The sequence below is a fragment of the Gadus morhua genome, chromosome 10 (assembly GCF_902167405.1).
Source record: "Gadus morhua chromosome 10, gadMor3.0, whole genome shotgun sequence".
In the NCBI taxonomy this organism is placed as follows: domain Eukaryota; kingdom Metazoa; phylum Chordata; class Actinopteri; order Gadiformes; family Gadidae; genus Gadus; species Gadus morhua.
Window position 1 is genome coordinate 5,010,724 of NC_044057.1, and position 18,692 is coordinate 5,029,415.

Genomic DNA, 18,692 nt, shown 5'->3' on the forward strand with positions numbered 1-18,692 from the left:
TATTTTTCGATCTCATAGGTCCCATGGGCTCTACCGGAAGGGGCGCGACTTCGCCACTATATACAGGGCCCAGAATTGGTTTCTACGGCCCTGTGTGTTACATATATAATACAATAAAATAATAATATATATTAGTCTATAATATTTATATTAGATTTAGATTAGACATATGGGCTACATAAATATATATTTATATATGGGCTATATATATATATATGGGCTCTATATATATATATATATATATATATATATATATATATATATATATAATCAGTAAACCAGGCGGTTCCATCAACGCAACGTTTGTTAGGAAAATAAAATAAAACGTACATTTGTTCGTAGAGTTGCGTTGTATTTACAGATGGGCGGGGTGTGCTCCTAATCCCTGGTATGTGTTATTAGATTAAAACAAACGCCGCCCTGTCGGATGGCTGTAGTCCATAAAACAGGCGCAGCACATGCCGCTACCGGCGCCGCTGATTGGCTGTCAGCGTTCGACAGTTGGTAAGATTTATCAGTCAGCTGAAGGCTGACACAACAACAATGTAGAGAGACGGCTTTCTGACAGACTGTTGCTGTTTAACTCATTCATAGACTGGTAGAAACAAATAAAGCAGTTGTGTTTAAAACAGGAACGGGGGAAGGCTCGTTGTCCCGGGACCTCGTTTAAAGAGTGGTAAGTGTGTGAATATATGAGCAGCGGCCGATGATGCCTCCGTTGCTTAGCAATAAGCTAGCTCCTTGGTGTGATAGCGTTCCGGTGGTCGCAGCCAATTGGCGACCACGGTCCTCACTCAGACGGAGTGTCCTCACCCCTCACTATCTTCTATTTTAATACACATCGATACGATCAGGATCAGGCTAATGGTAACAACAGATGCTAGCCTTTTCCAAGCCTCTCCTAGATGGTTAGCAACCGTCGCCAAGTAACCCCTCCGTTCGACTGTCTCCAAGGTGACGGGGGTTGGAGCGGCTCGTCTGTCCCGTGGAGCCCCCCGGTGCTGGCGCTGAGGTCTAGACCTGTGCTTGCTAAAGCATCGCACGGTGCGAACCGGCCGGACCGTGAGAGCAGGCGGGAGAGGAGGCGCTGCGCGGCGGTCAGGAGATGTGTGAGCGGGGATGCCTCTCCACAGGACCAGCTGGGTAGTCGAGGGTCTACTACACGACTATAAACGCCATACCTCCTTCCCTGGACTCACCTCCCCACCTTTTAACCGAACTACAAGTGACACATATATGGATGGTGGCTACGCACTATGCCCACCTCCTCGGCAACCCCTGCACCGCTGGCCGGAGGGAGGACTGGTAACGACCCCAGAGTAGCCGCGCAGCCCATGTCTGCTGCTCCGGCGTCTGCCTCGTCCTCTCCTCCGTCCATCAGCTCCTCGTTCCGATTCGTCCCGGCTTTCGCTCTCGGCGTAGCGGCAGCGGTGGCCTTTCAGCTCGCCTGGGGAGGCCTGTCGCTGACTGCCTTCTTCTTAAAGCTCTTCCTCTACGTGTCTTTCGCCCTGCTGTGCTTCTTGGCGGGCAGCTTCGTCCTCTTGGTGAGGAAGAGTCCCCCGAAGGTCAGCAGCTTTCGGAGCAGGAGGCAGTCAGCCGCACTGGTGGATTTCTTCAACAAGCTCATGGTAAGAGACTGAATATTGTACCTCTCAGCCTTACACCATAATAACAAGGGACTACTGTGTGTGTGTGTGTGTGTGTGTGTGTGTGTGTGTGTGTGTGTGTGTGTGTGTGTGTGTGTGTGTGTGTGTGTGTGTGTGTGTGTGTGTACCAGACGATTATAGATGGATCACACCCGGACACAATTAACTTCATCCATCTTACACCAGGTTGTGGATCTGTGGTAATTTGGTTGGGCCCACTCCATGACATTAAGTCATCCGCTCCATGTGGTTGAAGGGACAGACATCACTAGACAAGAACTTATTTTGTTGATCCTGCAAATGGCTCTAAAGTGGCTTTGTCTGGCTATCACTTCAGTGAGATTACCCTCCCTGACGTTTCCCCTGCAGCCTCCTAGCCCCAGGGTTTTGTGTATTCTTGTATTGTAAATGAGATTTAGTCATGCTGCTGGATTTATAAACACATGCTTGTCTAGCATACACACACACTCGCACACATACAGAATGAAAATTCAATATTTTACGTTTTCATGGACAGCCACGTTGTACTTCTCTGCTTTGACTGAGGACGGGGTCGACAGTGTTCCATCCTGACAGTTGTTTTGGCTTCCAGGCTCGTTTTTCGGTGCCGGTGCAAGAGTCGATGCAGAACCGGAGGGTGGTGATCTCACACAACGTGGACAAGGCCCTGAAAGAAGGTGAAACCTAAATCCTCTCCTGTTGTAAATGCTCACCTGTAGATCTTTGAGTTTCAATATGGGCAGCTCTTTACCTGATATCCCTCTTGAACTGCAGGACAGGCATTATTAATATTGGATAATATTTGACATCTCAAAAATATTTGTTATATTCATATCTAATGTAATTTATTTTGTTTACATGTGAGAACTTTCTCATGGCAGAATTTAAGGAGACATTTTAGTTTTGGGGTATAACCTTGTAATGCATTGATTCTCTGTTGAATGAACAATGAACAATGAACATTGTTACTATCACCATTACTGGTGATACTAATGACATTTGGATAGTTCAAATGCAAATTCAGATACGTCAAAGAGCTGGCCTGTTGCTTTTCTTTACAATCATTTTAGGAAACCTTATTTCCCATAAAATTTCAAAATGCACGACAGTGAGGCAAAAGGAAGGAAAGCTTCTGCCCATGTTTAGAGCTTTGTTTACTTCCTCTGTCATTCTTCTTAGCTCATCCCCCCATGGTAACCACCCATGCTTTGCTGACTGGTGTCTATCCTGCAAAAAAAACATTTATCTCAGTTCTCTGAAGAAGTAATTGTGAAATATCCGTCAGTTTACCAGTCAGCAAAACATTGCCAAGGCACGGACCCGGCTCCATTGGATAGTTTGTAGCCAGCCATTCACTATTCACTAGGAGGGGGCAGGCTGGCATATGGCTGCATGCATTACACTAATGTGTATTCAAAGGGTTTTTATGAGCTCTTTATGTGATTACTGTCGTTTTCGGAGAGATGGTGATAGTAATGACATTTGACTGTGTGCATGTTCTCATATTTAACTCATTTAAAACCAGGGCTGCATGTAGAAGGCTATACCTGCAACAAGGCAAATCAAGCTACACTGTCTTTTCCAATCTTCATTTGTTTAGGCCTTTGAGAAAATCTTTTTCCAATCCTTCAATAGACAAACCCTTAGTTTCATCCATGCCTTTCATGAAACCTTACCTTTTATCCAACCTGAATTATTGATTCAGAATTATTGATAAATATTGTTATTTATATAAATTTGAGTTGCGACTGCTGAATAGATGGGGAGAATTTGGTAAAGCGGGAAAGGCAATATGTACATATCGGTATTTTTAGCCCTGCCGCTAAACCACGCCCACCAGGAAGCTGCGCTTGCATAGCGTTTACCCATCATGCACTGCACTCTATTTTAAACATTCTAATGTTCTAAATTCGAGCCTTTTGGTTTAACTAGTAGTTTGAGCCGTTCCCATATATTCCATATATTTATTACGTCACAGTAGAGGGACGGCGCTGTGAAAAAACGAAAACAAAAATAAACGTTAACCGTTGGTTCAAACGTCAGCCCTGGAGATGACTATCCTCGGCGTCCTGGTCAGCCTTCAGTACACTCTTGGTTCTCTTCAGATCGCATAAATCTTTCGCCTTTTACTAAAGATTTCCGTGGAGAGGACCATTATGAGTATCAACTAATTTTTTGATGCCCTGCTTTACTGCGGGGCTTTCTCACCTGTAAAAAAGAAAAAAACGGACGATGGTCATTGCTAGTCTAACTGTCCGCACGCGGGAGCCCTGGTGTTACATAAATACGTACAAATAGTTAGAAAAACGATACAGCAGGCATGTACCCCGTACATTTTTGATACAGAATTAAGAATAAAAAAAATAATCTTCATTATCGGCTATTTGGTCTGAACACAAAACCCATGAAGGCACTGAATGGTTTCCCATCCAAACACAGACCTCTACCAGTGCTGCTGCCTGTCCGCAGTGTTTGACTACTCGTACCGGGACTACATCCTGTGTCTGTCCCTTGTCCGTCCGCAGTGTTTGACTACTCGTACCGGGACTACATCCTGTCTCTGTCCCTTGTCCGTCCGCAGTGTTTGACTACTCGTACCGGGACTACATCCTGTCTCTGTCCCTTGTCCGTCCGCAGTGTTTGACTACTCGTACCGGGACTACATCCTGTCCTGGTATGCGCCGCTGAGCCGGGACGAGGGGCAGCTGCACTCCATGCTGTCCGAGGACTGGTGGCAGGTGATTGGCCTGTTGAGGGCCAGGCTCGCCGACATAGACCTCGTCAATGTGGTGTGCTACGACAGCATCAGGGTGCTCCACACACACTTCACTGACCTCAAGGCCGCTTCTGCAAGGTAAACACACACACACACACACACACACACACACACACACACACACACACACACACACACACACACTCTCTGCGTATTTCCACCACCGATTATCCTGCTGTTCCCTTGAACTTTCTCTCTTTCTTTTGTTTTTTATTGTTCCATAATGCCTTCAACAAGTTGAAACCATTATAAATCGGGGCATGTGGAGAGTTTCAGTTATGCCGATGGGGAGATTGTTGGTCTTGTCCACCCCAGTCGCAGGGAGCATGACGTCACATACGAGACATGTAGTCTTTCTCATTGTGTTTTATCTACAGCCTTTAACTGAACAATTGCACAATAAACTGTCAAACTCTTGACATTAAAAAATTATTATTTAAATCCACAAACAACATATGTGTAATCCAGGGCATATAAAGACTGGGATATAAACGCGGTCCCATGGACTCTACCGGAAGGGGCGTGACTTCGCCACTCTATTTGCATAGTGTTTACCCATCATGCACTGCACCCTATTTTTAACATTCTAATGTTCTCAAATAAAGCCTTTTGATATAACTAGTCATTTGAGCTGTTCCCAAGGGGACATAACAATGTGGCAAAAGCACTGTGTGAAAAACAAACAAAAATAATCGTAAACCGTTAGTTGAATGTCAGTCGTGGAGAAGACTAACCTCGGCGGCCCTTTTTGCCGCAGTACACTCTTGGTTCTCTTCAGATCGCATAAATCTTTCGCCTTTTACTAAAGATTTCCGTGGGGAGGACCATTATGAGTATCAACAAATTTTTTGATGCCCTGCTTCACTGCGGGGCTTTCTCAACTGTTTAAGAAAAAAGGCACAGACAATTAATTGGTTGATTTAATTGCACACCAGACGGTGCGTGACTTCGCCACTCTATATGCATAGGGTTTACCCATCATGCACTGCGCCCTATTTTTAACATTCTAATGTTCTCAAATAAAGCCGTTTGATGTAACTAGTCATTTGAGCCGTTCCCCGGGGGACATCACAATGTAGCAAAAGCACTTTGAAAAACAAACAAAAATATTCGTTAACCGTTAGTTAAACGTCAGTCGTAGAGATCACATCCCTCTGCGTCCCATATTTCATCAGTACACTCTTGGTTCTCTTCAGATCGCATAAATCTTTCGCCTTTTACTAAAGATTTCCGTGGGGAGGACCATTATGAGTATCAACAAATTTTTGATGCCCTGCTTTATTGCGGGGCTTGCTCACCTGTTTAAGAAAAAGCGGCACAGACAATTATTTGCTTGACTTTATAGCACACCGGTCGGTGCGTGCCTTCGTTATCTATATGCATATTGTTTACCCATCATGCACTGCAACCTATTTTTAACATTTTAATGTTCTCAAATAAAGCCATTTGATATAACTAGTCATTTGAGCCGTTCCCCGGGGGACATCACAATGTAGCAAAAGCACTGTGAAAAACAAACAAAAATAATCGTTAACCGTTAGTTAAACGTCAGTCGTAGAGATCACATCCCTCTGCGTCCCGTATTTCCTCAGTACACTCTTGGTTCTCTTCAGATCGCATAAATCTTTCGCCTTTTACTAAAGATTTCCGTGGGGAGGACCATTATGAGTATCAACAAATTTTTTGATGCCCTGCTTTACTGCGGGGCTTGCTCACCTGTTTAAGAAAAAATGGCACAGACAATTATTTGGTTGACTTTATAGCACACCGGTCGGTGCGTGCCTTCGCCACTCTATATGCATAGCGTGAACATAGGGAACAAAGGAAAATCTCCTTGGGGTGAACTGTACATGGATTGCTGTAGGAATTACAGTGCAGTCTTTCTACACCTCCTCTTCCTCTTCTTCTTCTCTTTGGCTGTTGACCCTGTCCAATTCCTTGTCCTTCCATTGTCAGACTATGTAGCATTGTGTTGTGCTCCAGCTATATATACTTGCCAGTTCATGGTTCATGAGATGCACCTTTAAGCTATTTCAGTAAACTGGTTGATCGTTGGTTGATCTAACACTTCACACATTTCCCTTCTCTAGAGAAAGTCAAGATTCACCTGGTAGCAATTTACCAATTCACGACAGATTTAGAAAAAAAGTCTGATGGAAATGTATAGAAATATTCTTGACATATTATGACAACTTGTTCAACCATTTCGCATGTAAAGACTTATGCAATGAACTAATGCCTAAATGTTGTGGGGGTGAGACTATTCAATAGAGTCCATTCCAATAAATTTTGATCAACATGACATAAGCAATTGATAATGTAGGAAAGAGCAGAGAATTGTACATAATCATTTGCATGAATGTACCAAAGCATTTGCAACTTGTTCAAAGAAATGAGAAACTGCTTTTTTGATGTGCACAAGTGACACAATGATGTGAAGATTGAACAGGTAGTTTTGAGGATTTCAATTCTGATCTGAGAAATGTACCAAAGCGACTGAGAAAAACTGTAATGTATAGAAAAATGATACAAATATTGAGACTATTAAATATAGACTATGTATATGAAATGGTAGTCACTAACTGATAGTGTGATTCTGTGTAGTTGTGTCTGCACCGCTGTCAGCACTGGATCAGTGCAAATCTAGGAAGACGTCACATTAACCTTCATCCAGGTCACTTCAGTTGGAGACGGACGGGCAGTCACTCCACGACTCTCCCCTCCCCCTCCTACACAACCACCCCCATGAAACCGAGTTCTGACCATCTAGTCTCTCTCTCTCTCTCTCTCTCTCTCTCTCTCTCTCTCTCTCTCTCTCTCTCTCTCTCTCTCTCTCTCTCTCTCTCTCTCTCTCTCTCTCTCTCTCTCTCTCTCTCTCTCTCTCTCTCTCTCTCTCTCTCTCTCTCTCTCTCTCTCTCTCTCTCCTTTTTTCTCGCATTTCCATACCTCTCCCTCTCGCCAGACCCGAGGAGTGTGCCAAGCCCTTCCCACTGCACCCCTGCCTGGTCAGCCCAGAGTCTGAGCTGGCCTTCCTGCGCTGTGTGGCCCGGATCCTGCTGCTGTGTCTGCTGCCTCATCGAGACGCAAAGTCCAACACCCTGCGCTGCTGCCTCACGGAGGTCATCACTACCAAAGGTACTGGACCTACCAGCAGCTAGCTGCTGCCTCACAGAGGTCATCACTACCCAAGGTACTGGACCTACCAGCAGCTGATTTTTACTCAACTGCATGTGAGTAAGGTCCAATACCTAGATAACTTGATAAATGTAAAGGCCCGTATGACTGTGCCCCTCACATTTTCAGTGAATGGGCCCTTCCTAAAGCTAGTGCACATACGTAAAGCTAGGGAACATACCGAAAGCTAGGGCACATACTTCAAGCTAGTGCACATACCGAACGCTAGCGCACATACCAAAAGCTAGTGCACATACCGCAAGCTAGTGCACATACCGAAAGCTAGTTAACATACCGAAAGCTAGTGCACATTTCTAAAGCTAGTGCACATACCGCAAGCTAATGCACTTATCGAAAGCGAGTGCAAATTTCTGAAGCTAGTACACATACAGCAAGCTAGTGCACATACCGAAAGCTAGTTTACACATACCTAAAGCTAATGCAAATTGCTATTTCGATTTTAGCGTCAAATGATCACAAAACTAATATAATCGAACATACCTAAAGCTAGAGCAGTGAAGGCCCTGGCGGCTGTGTTGAGGTGTCAACACAATTTCTGGGCATGAATTGAGACAAACCAGTTGTGATGTATTGACTTACTACACGATTAGGATGTCTCCCCCATGCACCTTTTGACCTTTCCTTCATGCCTGGATAATTGATCAATTAGAAGACTGCAGTGTTTCTTGCTCTTGTTTTGCTCACGTGTGTGCTCTACGTGTGTGTTTCCTCCAGTGCTGAGACCTCTGGTGGAGGTCCTCAGCGACCCGGACACTATCAACCGGATGCTGCTGTCCCAGCTGGAGCAGCGGGAGCAGCAGTCGGAGCAGCAGAAGAAGGCGTACACCTACGCAGCCTCCTACGAAGACTTCATCAAGCTCATCTCCACCTCCGCCGACATCAACTTCCTCACACAACTCAGGTGCCGGATGATGCAGACTGTCCCACGACTCATTTTGACACGGCCATCACGGGCTCCTGATGAGTAGGAGCTAGTCATCATGATGATGCTGCGGCTGCTGTAACGCCACACACCCGTACAGAGGGAGGCCCTGGGATGAAAACAGCTCGTTAAAAACCACGATCGCCATCCACTTACCCCTCTAGCATCGAGACGCACAGTGCAACACACGCACGCGCATGCACACGCACATACACACTCTCAACCGGGGGCTCTGTTACCATGGGAACAGACATCGATAGACGGGAGTTCTATATATGGCGCTGGCGGGAGACTGCCTGGAGCACCCGTTAGTTCTACACGGTTGCCGCATTTGTATACGATCCAAATATATCTTACACTCAAAGTAAGTCCTTGGATGACTTTCTTGTGCAATCGCAATGGCTGAAATGGCTTTACGGGCCGTCTTTCTCTCCCCCCCCCCCCCCCCCCCCCCAGGACCCAGATCATGATGGAGATCATCCATGCCACCACCATCAGCAGTCTGCCTCAGCTCAAGAAGCAGAAAGGTACAATGTCCTCACCAAGCAACACCTTGATGCGTGTTTCTTACTGTGTCTCTGGAGTGCAGTTCAATGAGGAGACTGATACACTCCCGTCTTCAGTGGTGTGACGCAAGTCAATAGGCTCTTACGGCCATTAGGAGGGGGTTGCATGGACTGACCGAACGTGTCTTACCTCTGTGTGCACGCTCAGACCGGAAAGGCAGAGAGTCTGCGGCCATGAAGGCCGACCTGCTCCGGGCCCGCGACATGAAGCGCTACATCAACCAGCTCACCATCGCCAAGAAGCAGTGTGAGAAGAGGATCCGGCTGCTCGGTGGGCCCAACTACGAGCAGTCCGAGGAGGGGGGGGGGGCGGACGAGGCCGACGGCCCGCAGAGCCAGAAGGTGAGCCTCTGACTTCAGCCATACACCCGCTGCGCTTAAAACACAACCAAGGTGGCAAAGTGATGGGAGACTGGATACATCAGATGGGCTCCGTCATGTATCCCTCCAAACATCCCTCCTGGTACCCCTGAAAACACGACCCCGGTGGGGATCTGAGTGGTGGTGGAAGAGTCGTTGCAGGTTCAGCCCCAAAGCACAGGGAGTACAAATCGCGGGTACCCAAAGAGGGACCAGGGTCGGGTTGTTTTAGCGAAGCAGAGCTCACGGAGCAATCTGTTTTACCTGCTCTCTGTTTTACCTGCACTCTGTTTTACCTGCTCTCTGTTTTACCTGCTCTCTGTTTTACCTGCTCTCTGTTTAACCTCTGGTTTAGCTGGACTCTGCACTGTTTTACATGGCTGCGGGTGACAACTGTAGCATATTCCCTATAGTGTTGAATTGAAAGGCTACCTATCTAGGCTAAAGCCATGAACTGCGCTCTCTGAACTTACTGTCTCCTAGTGCGGTCGAAAAGATCCAACAAAGTATTGGAAGACAGGATAAATCAAATGACCTTTTCTGAGGTAAAGTCGTTACTGATTATACATTTTATAATAAATACTCAACGTATACGCCACGTTTTTTTATTGAATGAGGTAAATGTCGAGTTTGGATTAATTGGATGCGGATTGATGTGGTTCTGGCTCAGACTACATTTGGTAGTTTGGTAATACGGAAGTTAGAATCAACAATTATAACATGCATGCATCATTTTTCAATGAGTCGATTCTGTCTTTGTAGATCCTCCAGTTCGACGACATCATGGTGAACCCGGGCTACAGGGAGCACTTTCGGGTCTACATGGAGCAGGTGGATAAGAGGGCTCTGATCAGCTTCTGGGAACTGGTGGAGAGCCTGAAGACTGCTAACAAGGTGAGATGTTCATCACACTTTACTCCAATATGACATCTTTGTCCGTGTGTGTGTATATATATATATAAATGTATAAATATATTGGAGAGACTTGCTCATCCAAACTGCTGCCGGTGCATCTGAGTAACCTGGTACAAGTTTATTGATTTGAAAAGCTCCCAAAAACAAAAGTTTGTACTCAGAGAATATACTTCTATCTTATATATAATTGTCCCAATTGAGAGCTACTAATAAAGTTGTGCTGTGCTAATCGTATGGCTGACAGAACGAGGTGCCCCAGATCGTTGGGGAGATCTACCAGAAGTTCTTTGTGGAGAGCAAGGAGATCCCGGTAGAGAAGGTCCTGCTGAAGGAGGTCCAGCAGAGTCTGGTGGGGAACCGAGGAACGCAGGTCTTCATCAGACTGCAGGAACAGGTAGCAAACGGGCACTGTAACGCCTCCATCATGTCAAGGGCAATACAACCAACTGAATGTAGTGGACCGTACTGTTACTGCATGTGAAGCACAGCTACAGTCAGAGATACAGTTCTGCATGTGGAGCAGAGCTACAGAGACACAGTTCTGCATGTGGAGCAGAGATACAGAGACACAGTTCTGCATGTGTAGCACAGCTACAGAGATACAGTTCTGCATGTGGAGCAGAGCTACAGAGACACAGTTCTGCATGTGGAGCAGAGCTACAGAGACACAGTTCTGCATGTGGAGCATAACCACAGGGATACTTTTACTTTGCACAGTTAAGATATGATGACATGATCATTCTGGTTCATAGCAACATGGTTTAGTTGTATAGTAACATAGCTCATTCTCTCTCATTTCTCTATTTCGCATTTATTTGACTTTGATTGGCCCGATAAAAGTGCCGTAGATGTTGCTTCACAGATGCTAGACCTGCGAGGAGGCACTCAAACATCCAGAATGTTCTTGTGTCCTCCAGGTGGCCGAGACGATGAGGGAGCGCTACTATCCATCCTTCCTGGTCTCTGACATCTACGATAGGCTGATCAGGAGGGAGGAGCACCGCAGCCAATCAGAGAGCAGTACAGAGGACAAGGAGGAGGGGGTTAGAACCGTTCACAAACGCATACACCCCAACGGATCACACACTAGCTAGCGTTTTTCTCTAAATGTCATCAGCCCAGAATGTCTCCTAATTTGTGTGTGTGTATGTGTGTGTGTGTGTGTGTGTGTGTGTGTGTGTGTGTGTGTGTGTGTGTGTGTGTGTGTGTGCGTGTGCGCCCACCGTACAGTGCCCAGGTCTCGATGCAGGCGAGGACGTGTGTGACGAAGGGAGCAAAGGGATCAACGAGCAGGCGAGCTACGCCGCCACCAAGCTGCGGCTGCTCTACGACAAACTGGAGTACAAGCGCCAGGCACTGGGCTCCATCCAGAACGCCCCCAAACCCGACAAAAGGGTACGGGAACATCGGAACACGCCGCCGGCTCAGCAGCATTGGAGGGAATGGGGACTCCTATAGCGGACATGTGTTGACCATGCAGATAGACATAGTTAGTTCACAAACTAACTATGTTGGCTACAAGTGGGGAAGCAGTTTCACTGTACCTAACCCAACAAAAACATGTTAACATGTTAATTCAGCTGTTATGTTTGGTGATCTTTAACCCACAGAAACTTTAATAACCCTAACCCTATAATGATATAATATATATAATAATAAAATAAAAGTAAACTGTTAACTAATTAATACGGTAAAATGTAGCGATGCGGAAGTACCCAGTGCTACGGGATCACACAGGCGGGCGCGTCTGACAGGGGACTGTTGTGTTTTTAGATCGTGAGCAAGCTGAAGGAGGAGATCGCAGCCATGGAGAAGGAGCACAGCGACCTTCAGCAGCACATCGGCCGGACAGACTGGTGGTGTGAGAACCTGGGCCGCTGGAGGGCGACCATCACCGCCGCGGAGGTAACCGCTACGGCCGTTAGCCCGGCGCAAAACAATCTGCAAGCCAGCTCGAAACACCACGGACTGGGGAGAGACCGTCTCCAGCCCAATACCTTGATTAGAGATGGATATTTACAGATTGAAGCGCTTTCCTAACGCTTTTACTCAAAGCGACCTTGAACCGTTCATTCACGCATTCACACACGGATGGCGGAGTCAGGGGCAGTCAGAGTGAGGCGTCTCGCTCAGGGACACCTCGACACTCAGCTAGGAGGAGCCGGGTATAGAACTAGCAACCTTCCGGTTGCCGGGCAACCAGATCTACCTCCTGAGCTACTGCCGCCCCTGTAGACAACAGCTGTGTCTGTTTGGCCCTGACCCCTTCAGGCCGAATGGCAGGAACGTCGCTCTGAGACGCTGTAACTGCTCTAGGTGAAAAGTTGTGTGTGTTCCAGGCCACAGAGGAGAGCGGCGAGATGACGGCCTCCTACAGCATATGTGTGAGCCTGGCAGAGGGAGAGGAGTCGGCCAACAGCTGCTGGTGCGTCCAGAGGAAACTCATCGAGTTCCAGATTCTGCACCGCAAGCTCACGGAGGTAAGGCCACGCAGAGATACGCCTTAGAAACCCAAAGTGTTTGAATGATTGCATCGGGCGCCGTGTAGAATAGAGCAGATCTTCTCTTATTACATGGGGATGTGAACCATCTTGTTCTGAGTCTCTTTGTGTTTGTCGTACACCAGTTTTTTCTACATGGGGGCGTGAACCGTCTGGTTCTGAGCCTCTTTGTGTTTGTCGTACACCAGTGTTTTCTTCATGGGGATGTGAACCGTCTTGTTCTGAGTCTCTTTGTGTTTGTCGTACACCAGTGTTTTCTTCATGGGGATGTGAACCGTCTTGTTCTGAGTCTCTTTGTGTTTGTCGTACACCAGTGTTTTCTTCATGGGGATGTGAACTGTCTTGTTCTGATTCTCTTTGTGTTTGTCGTACACCAGTGATTTCTACATGGGGATGTGAACCATCTTGTTCTGAGTCTATTTTTGTGTTTGTCGTACACCAGTGTTTTCCATCACTGAAGAAACAGCAGTTGCCGTCGTTGAGTAAACTGCCCTTCAAATCCATCGACCAGAAATTCCTAGAAAAGAGCAAAACGCAGCTCAACGCCTTTCTACAGGTAGAATGACACTTTTATTACTGCAATATCTGTATGTAGTATCTGTACTCTGGAGATCCGCTCTGTGTTGTCTTTTCGTTGGACGATGGGAGCGTATCAATTGTGTCGTTTATTTAGGCAATCAATGCCAGAACTGTACCAATACTGCCCACGAGAATCCGTTTTGGAAACGGTGATGCTGACTCTCTCTTTCCCTGTGTGTGTGTGTGTGTGTGTGTGTGTGTGTGTGTGTGTGTGTGTGTGTGTGTGTGTGTGTGTGTGTGTGTGTGTGTGTGTGTGTGTGTGCAGCGTCTACTGACAGATGAGCGGTTGTGTCAGTCAGAGGCTCTTTATGCATTCCTAAGCCCCTCCCCAGAGCACCTCAAGGTAAGGCCGCTTGTGAAACTCCTGCATGTGGCTCACACATGGACCTGTCCTTCACTGTAAATCATTTAAAAATCCACAAGCAAGGTTCAGAAATGTGTGTCACGATTTACAATTGAATCACATTCACAAATACGTTGGAAATAAATGCAAACAAAATGCATGATTCATTCTTAACAACAAGTCATGTTTTTGTCATTTGCAGCATTTGAATGGATTTAGAAACGTTATCCTCTACCATGTTCAGTCCATACTTCACCCTGACTTGTTTATTGAAAATAGGACCAAAACATTCCCTTGAGTGCATAAACCTTGGTACAAGAGTGGAGACCTATGCAGACCTACCAGAAGACTGTGTGTGTATGTGACTGTAAGCTGTTTGTCTACAGGTGATGTCAATCACCAAGAAGTCGTCTTTCTCTCTCGCATCTTTCCTGGAGAAACTGCCTGGAGACTTCTTCTCACATACAGAGGTAGCACCCACACCAACACCCACACCAACACTCACATGCACAAACACACGCGCACACACACTCTAATCATGTGTGGGCCATTCATTATCGGGGTCAGATGATGAAAACACAGCGTTCCTGTTGAACCAGGCGGGCTCAATTACACTTTTCATTCAGAGTTTCAATCACAGTTATTTGCCTCGAGGGCAGCAAACTCTTTTGCAACTCATTACACATTATAATGATGACACTAATGACATCAAAGAGTGTGCGTGTTCCTGGCCTGAGTGTGTGTCTGTGTTCATGTCTGTCTGTGTTTTTTGGTATGTGTGTGTGAGTTCTATTCTTGTGTCGGTTTGTAAGTGTGTGTGTCTGGTGTGAGCTAACTTGCTGAATGTGTGTGTTTATGTGTGTCTGGTGTGTGCTATGTGTGTGTGTGTGTGTGTGTGTGTGTCTGGTGTGAGCTAACTTGGTGAATGTGTCTGGTGTGTGCTATCCTTATATGTGTGTGTGTGTGTGTGTGTGTCTGGTGTGAGCTAACTTGGTGAATGTGTGTCTGGTGTGAGCTGTCCTTATGTGCGTGTGTGAGCTAACTTGCTGCGTGTGTGCGTGTCCTCTCCCTAGGAGGAGGCGGATGACGACAGCGACCACTCGGACTACGGCGACGATCCGGACGGGCGGAAGGACGCCCTGGCCGAGCCCTGCTTCATGCTCATAGGGGAGATCTTCGAGCTGCGAGGCAGTGAGTCCCGACGCTCCCTCCGCTCTCTCTGTGTGCTTTACAACGCCTCCACACCGCTCCGTACAGTGGCGCCGTGAAAGCCGGACAAATGTGTCTCCCATGCCACCTGCTGGTGATAACGCAGATGGCGAGGTGACGTCATCACCGAGTCTGATACCTTAGGGTGTTATCAGCTCACTGCGTTATCTTCATTCAGAAAAAAGGTTTCCTGCTTCCAGCTAATTGATTACATTTGATAGAGGCATTACATTAGCCCTGTATAGTTTCGCTTACACTCTATAAAGGGATCCAGATCTTTATTAGTGTGTATGCGTGTGTTTTGGGCTGAATTTTTCTTAGCTATTGATACTGTTGTGATTGTTTCCCCCTCCTTCCCTCTTCCCGTGGCTCCCTAGTGTTCAAGTGGGTGAGGAAGACTCTTATTGCACTAGTCCAGGTGACGTTTGGCCGCACCATCAACAAGTAAGTCACAACTCTGAGCCGTGCTGTGATGCTGATTGTCAGTTCAGAAGGCCTATGTGTCTGTTGCCCCGGGGGTCTGTGGCCCCGGGGGTCTGATGCCCTGAGCGTCTGTGGCCCAGAGTGTGTAAATGCATGGGGCGTCAGCCCACTCATACTTGGTCAACTACGTGTCGGCAAAACCTATTAGCCAAACCAGATTCTAACCTTTTTCTGTGTTCTGCGAAAAAAAGGTCATAATTCAGTCAACATTTTATGCATGGGTAGAAACACAACCCAAAGAACGAAGAGGGCTCTCCGTGTCTATGTCCAGCACTTTACGGATTAGTATAAACCAGCCTTAAGATGGAGGTTAACAAGGTTAAGGTTAACTAGGTTAACAAGGCCCATGGCAGTGAAATGGTGTGCTTCTCCACCTCTAACAAAGGAGTGAGGGGTGATCTCTAAACCTAGTCCCTTGTGATCTATTTGTGTTCCTCTAGACAGATCCGGGACACTGTGAACTGGATCTTTTGTGAGCAGATGCTGGTCTGTTACATTAACATCTTCCGGGATGCGTTCTGGCCCAATGGGAAGCTGGCGCCGCACATCAAGGCCCGCACGGCCTCGGAACGCCGGGACACCAAGGAGAGGGCCCAGCAGAAGCTCCTGGACAACATCCCTGGTAAGGGTTTAGTTGTGGACCCAGTCCTGTTGCTCACTGCTGCTTCCGTCTAGATGTGACGCAGGGTTCATTTCTGTGATGTGGTTATTATTTATTATTGAGCACTGGTCACATTGGTCATGAGGTGTTAAGGTTTAGTATGTATGAAAAGTAGAGAATGCATTGCACTCTGTAGAGCCCAGACACACACGGCGAACTCCAGTAATATGTTTGCCGTGATACAAAAAGGAATTAGGATCATATCGGTTTAAAGGCCTAATGTGTAACATTACCTCATAAAAATGCATGCAAACGACTAAACAGGTTATATATTTAAGTTGTGTACCGTCTTTATCCTAATTGTTCCGCATCCCAAGTTTTAAGGCCGTCAACCGTTACATTCAATTGCATGTCAATGGATCCATATGCCCACCATCTCTGGTTAAACAGTGAAAAATAGTCGCCTCAACTCATGATAAGTTAGCAAGTTTATGTTACTTGCTGACTTACCTGATCGATTTTCACCAGCCTTGGTGGTGAAGACAACAACTCCAGTGATCCCACGTTATGTGTCTCCGTCATCAAACTACTTTGTTTTACTCATGAAACCTTGAATGGGGCAAAACAGGACTGAGTGCAAAAGTAGTGGAGTTGTATTGTTTTGCTCACTTGGTATAGGACTTGAGTCTTTGTTGGAAAATAAAAATCCAAACGATTATTTTGCGTTAGTCCCCTCACTGCCATGTGCTATATGCTCAAGGGTATGGATTTAATCGTGAATGGCAATGATTAGTACCCAATTACATCCCCCACATCCACCAGTTTTTAAACATTTGTGGGTAAAATGCAGCTACAATGAACTGTATATTGTTCACCATAGGTTGGAGAGCTCTTTCCATCAGTCCTTGATGTTGATCATGTTTTGTTTTCTCCTTCCTCTTGCTTGACAACAGAAGCCCTGGCGATTCTGGTGGGGCAGCAGAACGCTCGCTTTGGGATCATCAAGATCTTCAACGCACTTCAGGAGACGAACGCCAACAAACACCTGCTCTATGTAGGAAGATAACCAACCCATACACCCATACACACACACACACACACACGCACACGCACACGCACACGCACACACACGCGCAGGCTTATACACTAAAGACCATCGCACCAGCCAGGTGAGTTGGTTGTTTACCTCTGTGTCTCCGTCTCTTCAAGGTGCTGATGGAGATGTTGCTGAAGGAACTGTGTCCCGAGCTCAACACGGCGATGGAACAGATCTGAACTCCGACACCACAGAGACACCACACACACACAGACAGACACACACACACACAGGCACACACATGCGGCCAATGTTAACAGGCCAGACGTTGACTTCTGCCGGCTCGTCTTTAAGACCCCCCCCCGCTGGTCGAACCAATCATAAACTGCCAAGCCGAAGCGGGGGATCAACCATTGGTAGAGGCTGACGTCCTGTCGTTGTAAAAGAGAGCTGTTCTGTTTTTGTATGGTTTTTGTTTTGCAGCGAGGCATTTCAAAAGCCTAGATCCATACTAGAATACAACATCATACGACATCAAACTCACTGTAGCACAAATCTGATCCGATGGCTGTCCATGAAATAGATGTCACTCCTTCCTTGGTTAGCAAGTCATCTGCTCAGATGTAGATCAAATCTAGAGGTGAAATGCACTATGCTTTTGCACAATATCAGATCTATTGTTTTGTATGATCATTGGACTCACACCAGGACTCATGCTGCCGCTTCTTCCACATTCAAACTGCGGCAATCGTTTTCTTCCCATGCATAGAAGGAGTTTAAATCCATCCCCCACCCGTTCAGGCAAGGTCTGTCCATCAAACGTCTGGACTCAACTCTGAGCCAACAGTGGGTTGGTTTGCTCCTAAAGGAACTCTAGGCTGTAGTATTCACTCTCACACAAGCGCGACCACATTCGTAGTCAGGGAAACTTGTTTTGTGCGGGTTGTAATCTGGCCAAGATCCTTTATAGGCCGTGTAATGTTTCGAGATGTAGCCAAAAGACGGAGCAGAAGAAGTTCAGGTTTATTTTCCCAAAATGCAGTGCGTGTGGGCTGTCTTTGCACAGAACATCCCCACATGACCAGAGCAGCGACACTTATGTTATGTTATCATTGTAAAAAAAAAAGGCTTATCATTGTGCAATATGTCATGTTAAAGTCATTGTGATGATTTTATTTGTGATTTGTTATTATTGATAGATTTTATTTTTACCAAAAACTGTTTAGAGCCTTTATATAAGCAATAAATTGCAAAATGGAAAAAAAACGACATTGGCGGTGTGATTTCTGAATGCATTATATTCTAATGCATTCAATACGTAGAACTATAGAATCGAGAGTATCTAAGATATCTGCACCTTTGCAACACAACAAAGCAGTTAATTTATTATATTGAACATATATTAAGTAAAATTGCCAAAACAAGATCCTTGTAACCATTTTAATTCTGACCAATATGGGAACTCTGGTCCCTTCTATTTGACATGTATGACTACTGCGGGTTTCTGTAGGTAATGACCTCCAGTGACGCTGTTTGTTTAGTTATTTGTAATTAAGAATT

At 46.2% G+C, this 18,692-nt stretch overlaps 1 protein-coding gene and 4 non-coding genes across 5 annotated transcripts; all 5 read left to right on the forward strand.

Annotated features, from left to right (window-relative positions):
- Positions 1 to 488: 488 nt before the first annotated feature.
- snx25 (sorting nexin 25) lies at positions 489 to 18,401 on the forward strand. Its single transcript, XM_030368540.1, has 22 exons — positions 489 to 676; positions 955 to 1,628; positions 2,239 to 2,323; positions 4,284 to 4,500; positions 7,385 to 7,557; positions 8,332 to 8,518; positions 8,996 to 9,066; positions 9,254 to 9,447; positions 10,228 to 10,359; positions 10,625 to 10,774; positions 11,298 to 11,423; positions 11,611 to 11,775; positions 12,154 to 12,285; positions 12,720 to 12,860; positions 13,324 to 13,437; positions 13,726 to 13,803; positions 14,190 to 14,273; positions 14,877 to 14,994; positions 15,390 to 15,456; positions 15,936 to 16,117; positions 17,050 to 17,150; positions 17,306 to 18,401. The coding sequence occupies exons 2-22, from the start codon at positions 1,257 to 1,259 to the stop codon at positions 17,369 to 17,371; spliced, it is 2,955 nt and encodes a 984-aa protein (XP_030224400.1). The 5' UTR covers positions 489 to 676; positions 955 to 1,256; the 3' UTR covers positions 17,372 to 18,401.
- Positions 3,732 to 3,847, forward strand: LOC115552928 (U5 spliceosomal RNA). Its single transcript, XR_003978406.1, has one exon. It is a non-coding gene; the product is annotated as a U5 spliceosomal RNA (small nuclear RNA).
- Positions 5,181 to 5,296, forward strand: LOC115552930 (U5 spliceosomal RNA). The gene has a single exon (XR_003978408.1). It is a non-coding gene; the product is annotated as a U5 spliceosomal RNA (small nuclear RNA).
- LOC115552931 (U5 spliceosomal RNA) lies at positions 5,599 to 5,712 on the forward strand. The gene has a single exon (XR_003978409.1). It is a non-coding gene; the product is annotated as a U5 spliceosomal RNA (small nuclear RNA).
- LOC115552929 (U5 spliceosomal RNA) lies at positions 6,016 to 6,131 on the forward strand. Its single transcript, XR_003978407.1, has one exon. It is a non-coding gene; the product is annotated as a U5 spliceosomal RNA (small nuclear RNA).
- Positions 18,402 to 18,692: the final 291 nt, after the last annotated feature.

What these genes read in the sequence shown, in the direction of transcription:
- snx25 (XM_030368540.1), top strand. Translation starts at nt 1,257, where the DNA reads ATGCCCACCTCCTCGGCAACCCCTGCACCGCTGGCCGGAGGGAGGACT. An exon ending in CCCCCAAACCCGACAAAAGG is followed by an intron (nt 11,776 to 12,153) that starts GTACGGGAACAT and finishes TTGTGTTTTTAG; the next exon opens with ATCGTGAGCAAGCTGAAGGA. An exon ending in GCTCCTGGACAACATCCCTG is followed by an intron (nt 16,118 to 17,049) that starts GTAAGGGTTTAG and finishes GCTTGACAACAG; the next exon opens with AAGCCCTGGCGATTCTGGTG.